Genomic DNA, 7,849 nt, shown 5'->3' on the forward strand with positions numbered 1-7,849 from the left:
CTCTGTGCGCGGCGCCGGGAGCGCGATGGTGGCGGCGCGGCGCGACGGGCCCGCATCGGCGGCGGGCAAGGCGGGCGCGGCGGCCCTCGGGCCCGGCCGAAAGCGGCGGTGGAGGCCCGTCCTGCTGCGCAGCGTTGTCGGCAGCGTCCAAGAGGGTGAGTGGGGGCCGCCGGCGGGCCTGAGGTGGCGCCGAAGGAGGCCCGACTCCTTGGCCCAGCTTGGAGCTGGCCCGACCCGGGCGTCCCGGCTGGGGCCAGCCCTGCCAGTCTTAGCGAAGGGTTTGGGCTGGGGGAGCCCGCAGCCCCGCCTCGCCCGAGGCCCGAAGGGTGTTCGTGGCCGTGAGCTCGGGGCCGGGGGCTGCAGGGCTGGCTGGGGGCGGAATGTTTGAGCCGGAGCTCCCGGCGCTCGGCACTGCAGCCCCTGGGCCGGGTAGCCATGGTCCTAGTGTTTAGGACTCGCTTTTAGTTTTCTCTACAGAAAGCTGTGCGCTTAAAAAGGAAACATGTTTGAAAAAAGTTTCATATTATTGATGGGTAGTTATGCAGATGTAAAAATGCATAGGAAAAAGAGCATTTCCTTCAACAGCACTTTGCTGAAGTTGCAGCTTTGGAGAAAGAATAAAAGAAAGAGTTGGAGCTAACTTGATTTCTCCTTAGAAACAGTTTTGTTAGTGAATATTATCTTGAGTAGATAAGTAGATCTTAAGACTAATGCAATGAAAAATAAGATATTAGGAAAACAAGTGTGTTTAGCTTCAGCGTTCTTATGTCTTCTGTAGTGGTCGAGACTGAAACAGCCAATATATGTGCTCTGCTTTAAGCAGAAATGATTCTATGATGCAGCTATAGGAAAGCTCTTCCCGGACACGTGTAGAAAGGAAGTAGTAGTAATAAAATACTGTTTAAATGAAAAGATGTAATGGATTGTTAGAGTAATACGGCGATTTAGTGACTTTTTTTCCTGTGTCACAGCAGCTGCAGGCTTCTGCTGCCAGTGTTATTACTGATGTCTTCTTGAGAGTACCTTTAGGAGCTTATTTTAAAATCTATTTTGATGTTGCTTACGAGGTTGTCAAAAGTAGGAGTGAAATGAAATGTTGATACATCTTTTCACTGGATTCAAAAAACATTGGCAAAGGTGTGTGCTGTTAAGTGGGTGTTAAGTAGCAATGTTTGCAATGCTTTCTCAGGGGTTTAGGCAGTAATTTTCAGTAAATCTGTACAAGCTGCCATGCTGCAGTAGGAAACAGACTAATAATAGTGGTTTTTTCCTTGAACTTATGATCAGTCCTTATTAAAATTGCCACACGTAGTGGCTTTTTTCAGTTTGGAAAGAAAACAAATTGAAAGGGTCCTGACAATTGAATGGTTTGGTACTATTTTAGTGCAGGTGTATTTAACTCCCTTTTTCTTACGCTTTCAGGACGTGGATTTGCATTTCGGAGGAAACAAAAGATTGAACGACAGTACAGGAAATTATTGAAAAAGAGAAGACAAGTGCATTCACTACAGGATAATCAATTTACTGATACATATCCAGAGCACTTGAAACATCTTTACCTTGCAGAGGAAGAAAAGCTTAAGAAGCGGCGCAGGACTCCAGGTGATTCAGTGCCGTCAGAAGAAAAGCTTAATAAAGCAGCAGAGTAAGTTTTCAAAGTATGTCTTTAAAAACAGTAATTATTTCCACCACTAAAGAAATATTTTAGATCTTAACAGTTCATATGGACTTTAGTGTGGTGATTTGCTTTACTAAAAATGCCAATGTGTCTTAAATATTTTTTCCTGGTTGTTGGAAAAATAAATGGCAGTGTAACTGGTTTTGTACTTGAGACAATGAGGCGTCATTGCACAGTATTGCCACCAGATGGAGATGAGAATAAAGCAAAAATTTTTTTTTCCCTCCATAAGAGAGTGGTATTTCTAAATGAATGTTCTTGTCACTCTGCAGTTGCTTCCATGTGTTGGAACTAGTAAGTGAGAATGCAGCTCTAAACTAGTACATGCAGGTTTTCTAGCTCTGAGGAGCTCGCATGATGGGAAAAACTTTTAGGCAGTCTTTAAGCTTCAGGAAACCTTATCCATGTGAAGGTACAGCAGATAAGGTGTATGTATTACTAAAAGTTGTGTGCAGTCTGGTCTTTGGTACATTTGGCATTGAAGGAGTTTAGTTTGTTGTGTTTTCATGCTGACTGCTCACGCATGACCTGGAATGGTGTTTGGTATCATGTAAGAGTGGTGCAAACAATTCATTCAGTGTAGAAGAGTGAGTCTTCTGAAATCTGTACTTGTAATATTCCCTGAATGTGCAAAAAGCACTGGAAGACTATGCTGTGATTTTGCAGTGGCTGTGGTGTCTATGGTTATGTCTGCTTGATGATAATCAGTGTCTCAAGAACATGTACTTTTTCTTCCAGGCCAGTTGTGACTCAAGAGAAGTTTAAAAATAAAACATCCAACCAGAAGGCAAAAGAAGAGTATGAGAAAATAAAGGCTGAGCGTGCTAGGAAGAAAGAGGTAAATCTTAAACAGAGTTCTCTCTTGATTTTAAACAAAATGTAGATTAATATAATCTATTAATTAATTAATCTATTAATATTAATCTACATAAAAATGTAGATTAATACCTTTCCTACCTCTCAGTCTTGCATCTGAACCCAGAGAAGACCATAGGAGGTATTGGTACTCTTTCAGTCTTTTTCAACTTGACAGTAGTAGTCAGGCACGCAGGCGTTCAAAGGATCGTTCTCCTTGTTCTTACTATTTTTGTCTTGCAGTTGCCGTTAGCAGGATTTTATTATATCATTTGGTACATGAAGGAAGGCTTAGAGCTTGATCTGCATACCCCAGTGGATTATATTAGACCCCTTAAATATTGTAGAAAGGGAAGGAATAACAATACTATCATGTGATGAAAAGTGAAATACCCATCCTATTTCTTATGGCATTATCATAATGCAGCCTTCATTTTACCTTGTTATGTACTTTGACCAACAGTGAAACAATTAAATGTAATAGTATCCACAGCCAAAATCTTTAGCAATTCCCTGCATTTGATTTTAATTGGAATTATTTTTACAGGACATATTTTAATATCATTATTGTCGAATAGCTCACTTGAATCATTAATTTGAGAGATCCTTATTTAACTAGGTTTTTTTCTCTCCCAGGGTGTTCTTTGTTGCTCTGTAAAATGGCACAACGTGTAACATTGCAGAACTTTTGTAACCTCCTGCTAACATACTAAATTTTGGTAGCTACTGTAAAAATATTACATAAATACATGGCTGGATAAAACACACCATTTCTTCAATTCAGCTGTATTTAGTTTTGTGCAAGCTGGTCTGTGATTCTGGGTGAGTTACATGGTTATTCAGCTGATGGCTGCTTTTCTGCGTATTAGCTACAGATGTTGTAAAAACGAAATTAATGTTATGACCAGCTTATTTAGAGAAAATGGGAACAAGCAAAACCCCAGCAAGACTGCAGGGACTTTGCTTTGAGCAGCACATAAGAGTTGCCTCAGCAGAGGTGTTTGCATTTTTAGTTTTGTTAAAGATAATTAGGCAAAACAGTAGCTAAGTGCCCCAATAGCAGTAGTCATTTAAATGGACTACTTAAGTGGAACATGATGAAAAAATGAAGTATGTACTTTGTGTTTGTGTGTTAGCAAACACTTGCTTTGCTGTTACTTACCTTGGGAAGAGAAATAAGCCTAAAGACACAATTTTGGCCTCCTCAAAGGCCTTTTTTGGCCTGAAAAAACAGGATTTAGTAAAGATCAGAAAAAATATGAATGTGAGTAACAACTGTCTAAGTAAGGTGAATGTTCTTGCTTTGAAGTAAGCATTTGGTTGGTAGCTTAACTGGATGTTGTTTACCTAGAGTATGCTGAAGAGCAGAAAAATTATTAGATAGGAAGTGAATTACAGGTAAGTTAGAGCTGAGGCTACTCTGGTTTTTTAAGAAAGGGGGAGTAAATTACATTCGTCACTATGGTAAAAAAAGTCAAGGATTCTGAATGGAGAGAGGTTATCTGTTCATATTTTTGCAAATGCTTGTTTGCTTGATTGTTTGGGGTTTTTTTTCCCTGTGGCATCTTAGATTTCTGTTTAGAAATCTTTTCTTGAGTTATGTCTGGTTAATTTTATATGTCAGATTCTTACTAATTTTTGTATATCACTGAAGCTATCTATTCTGTGGAAAACAAAAATATGATCCATAAATTATAATCTGTTTAGGCATTCTGCAGAAATGCTTGCCTGTGTGGTCAGCATGGCACTGCATTTCAAAGAATAAACTTTATGAAAAGAAATTATCCAAATGAACTGAAACAGTCTTTCAGTCTGATCTGTGATTGCATTGCATATTTTGGTAGGACATGATATAAGTAAAGTAAGCTGGTTATCTTGATTGTTGTGGATGTTTGCACAAATTATTGAGTAAAATTACAACACTAGAGAAGGGTGTGAGATGTTGGATAAAATCTGAACATAGTATTGTGGTGGTTATCTATATATGGATGGAGTGTCCCATATATAGTTAACACTCCATTAGTGGTTTGGTTCCATGTGGGCTTCATGGAAGGTTTTACAGGTTGATTTGGTTAGGGTCTGTGGTTTTTCCCTCTCTTTTAAAGGTAAAGGCAGCGGTCTGTGTTGCTTCAAAGAGGACAGGTCACTAATAGTTTGATCTGGATTAATTTCCCCTAGATAATGCTGTCCTAGTATCACAAACCTGCCCAACTCATGGTCCAGATATGTCCCATATCCTATCTGCCTGTACCATGCAGAGGTGTCCAGTATCCTAGCACTTGCCACTATCTGGATTGGCAAAGTACTTACATGGGAGCTGCTGGATCACCTTTTTCTTTCTTGAACTCAAGAGGAGAAAGTGGGGATTTTTTTGCGAGTTGGTCATTTAAGGAGAAAAGTCAAGGAGCACATTTCACAGAAAGGAAATAGTATACATTGCAGCAACAAACCTTATTGTAGGATGTTCTACTGAAGAAGACTTGGCTCTTCCCTTGAAGCTGTATACTCTTGAGGCTGTATAATGTGTTTTTATTGCAGTATGTGCTGGAAGAGCATCCTGATTCAGCTTTAGAGAAATGGTGTTTCTAGTGGCTGTACAACACCTAATTGCCAGTACCTATACAAAAATAAACTGTATTGCTTATAGATAGCTTCACAGTCATAGTAGGTTGGTAATTGTTTCATAATTTTACATATTTATTTAATTTCAGGAAGCAGAAAAAAGAAAACAACAAAGAGAAGAAGCTCAACGTTTGTACAAGCAAAAGAAAATGGAAGCTTATAAAATACTGAGTAAGAAGACAAAGAAAGGACAGCCAAATCTAAATTTACAAGTAGAATTTCTTCTTCAGAAAATACAGCAAAATGCATAACCCCTGCATGTATTTGAGTTAGCTGTGGACATTTTATTAAATTACTGTTAATAAATAATGTCTTTTTGCTTCTATATTACTTTTGTTATTGCTTTATCTCATTAGTCCAGTAATTATATATTCATCCTGAAAATATGTATTCTATTTGAGAATAGATTGAGGGTGAAAGGGATCTGGTACCTTGAAAATAAATGGTCTGTATTTCTAAACTTAAATTCTATTAGCTGTATAACATCCTGAATTCAAAATAATAGGCCATAGCACCATCTGAAAATGAATCTAATACTTCCTGCAATTGGGACTACTAAAGTTACACTTACTTGGGAGGACTAAAATGATCCATGTGACATATTTGATAGCTCATGAACTGCCAGTTCTAGGAACATGTTTTGTCTGCTCTTGGATAGGTTTGGCACATGAAAACAAAGCACATAGACTATACTTGGATGGCTATTATTTATCGTTCTTCACAAAGAATAAAACTTGCTGAAGGTCCAGATTGTTTTGAATGTAAAGATCTTGGTAAAATAATTGTTGCTGCATTCATAAAGCTGCTTTGTAACTGGACCTACCAGGTGTGAATTGCTCTACCTTTTGTGTATAGCTTTGTCATGAAATTTGTTTTCTTCTGTGTTGCTTTTAATCAATAGCAATTTGGGTCAATACTTTCAAGTCTGGATTTATGTATTTTCCCCAAAAGTGAGGTTATCCCCACATTTGTTTCTATTTTTTCAATATCTTGCCATCAGCCCAGTTGACGAAACGCAACATTTGTCTGTTGAGAAACTATTATTTGAGGATCCCACTTTGTGGATTAAAGAGGGAAAAAAATTTTAAACTAAGTTAATAATGTTTTAGAAACTTGTTCAATCCACACTTGCTCACTAAAAAATGTGTGTGCTGGTTTTGGCTGGGGTAGAGTTAATTGTCTTCACAGTGGCTGGTATGGGGCTGTGTTTTGGACTTGTGCTGAACACAGGGTTGGTAATAGAAGTTTTTTGCTGAACAGGTCTTGCACAGAGCCAAGATCTTTTCTCATGCTGCCACAGTGGCACGAAGATTGGGGGTGCCTGAGAGGTTGGGAGGAGACACAACCAGGACAGGTGGCCCCAACTGAGCAAAGGGCTATTGTCATGTAGTGAAAAGTATTCTGAGTAAGTGGTAAGTAAATGTGATAGGGATTTCCCAGAGCGTTTTTTGACCAACTGAAGGTAGCTTTTTTGTCCTGTTTTAAGAGTAACATTCTAACTAATGTTTTTAACATATTCTGTAGTGAGTGAGGGTACTGTCTAGAGGCAAGTAATGTTATCTGAGTATAAATCACAGGTATCACTTGTTGAGATGTATTCCATAGGGAGTTTATGGCAACTAGTTCAAACACCTAGACTTCCAGAAGTAGTTGAGATCAGTCCATCTTGTGTCTTGAAGAAGCCTTTGCAAGGGTCATTTAACAACACTTAAAGTCTGGGATTCACGGTGCAGATCAGTTAAAATTTAGACACAGTGCAGAATGGTGAAACTGTCCTGAATGACCACACACAGCTGAACACAACAGCCCCGCAGGGTACTGTGTCTGCAGCCGCTTTACAGAGAAACCTTAATTTTGTTACAGTTACCCTCTCTTTCTCCCTGGATTTGTTTTTTATTTTTTTAGTTCAACAGTAATTATTTATTACAAGGTGGGGGGGGGTTTTCATTTTTTACTTGTTTTTGTTCTTTTGCTCTCTTGCTTTTTCCTTTTTTTTTTTTTCCTTCTGCAGTATTATGAAGTATGGGGACTTAAACTGCCAATGACAGATGGAGAGCACATGATGCACAGTTGCTAACATGTCAGTTGAATCTAAAAGTCAAATGTTGGCATATAACTAAAAATAATTTTCATATTCAGTGCTTTAAAAATTAAAACTATTGTAATACATTATATGTTTTCAGTGCTCAACAGAAATCAGTTACACATTGCTTTGATTGTGTTAATATTTACATTCAATTTATTTTATTGTCCAGTTAAGTTAGATTAAATACAATGTAAAATAAATAAATACCGATCTTTTCAAGATAGAATCCCAAACTACATACTTAAAAATGAATTTTTTAATTTGTTCTCCGTGTCAAGGCAAGGACCACTTGTAGATTTGTTTATAAAAGTATCCACCAGAATAGTCAGGCTGCTGCTGCTAAGTGCTTGTTTCCCTAAGAGTTCCATATGTTAATTGAGTGTTTATAGTATACAGTCTTGAGGCTGATATATTTCATGCTTCCTACCTACACCAGTTTTGTATTGCTCACTGGTGCCAGGACTGCTGTATTTTAGTTGAGGATTTTCCAGGGAGGAGTGGAAGAAGCTGCCCTCCACAGATGGCCATCTTATTGGCTGGAAATTCATCTGGTCTCAGCATGTGGGATTTGCTGTGCTCATATGAACTCTGCATTCGGTGTGCACACT

At 38.6% G+C, this 7,849-nt stretch overlaps 1 protein-coding gene across 1 annotated transcript; it reads left to right on the forward strand.

The window, feature by feature from the left end:
* Positions 1-10: 10 nt before the first annotated feature.
* CCDC59 (coiled-coil domain containing 59) lies at positions 11-5,480 on the forward strand. Its single transcript, XM_042017647.1, has 4 exons — positions 11-155; positions 1,423-1,645; positions 2,417-2,516; positions 5,245-5,480. Exons 1-4 carry the CDS (start codon positions 26-28, stop codon positions 5,404-5,406), a joined length of 615 nt encoding a protein of 204 aa, XP_041873581.1. The 5' UTR covers positions 11-25; the 3' UTR covers positions 5,407-5,480.
* Positions 5,481-7,849: the final 2,369 nt, after the last annotated feature.

This window comes from Corvus kubaryi, unplaced genomic scaffold (assembly GCF_017639235.1).
Source record: "Corvus kubaryi isolate FWS band 111438036 unplaced genomic scaffold, C.kubaryi_AGA036_p1.0 137, whole genome shotgun sequence".
Taxonomy (NCBI): Eukaryota; Metazoa; Chordata; class Aves; order Passeriformes; family Corvidae; genus Corvus; species Corvus kubaryi.

What these genes read in the sequence shown, in the direction of transcription:
- CCDC59 (XM_042017647.1), top strand. Translation starts at nt 26, where the DNA reads ATGGTGGCGGCGCGGCGCGACGGGCCCGCATCGGCGGCGGGCAAGGCG. An exon ending in AAGCTTAATAAAGCAGCAGA is followed by an intron (nt 1,646 to 2,416) that starts GTAAGTTTTCAA and finishes TTTTTCTTCCAG; the next exon opens with GCCAGTTGTGACTCAAGAGA. An exon ending in AGCGTGCTAGGAAGAAAGAG is followed by an intron (nt 2,517 to 5,244) that starts GTAAATCTTAAA and finishes ATTTAATTTCAG; the next exon opens with GAAGCAGAAAAAAGAAAACA.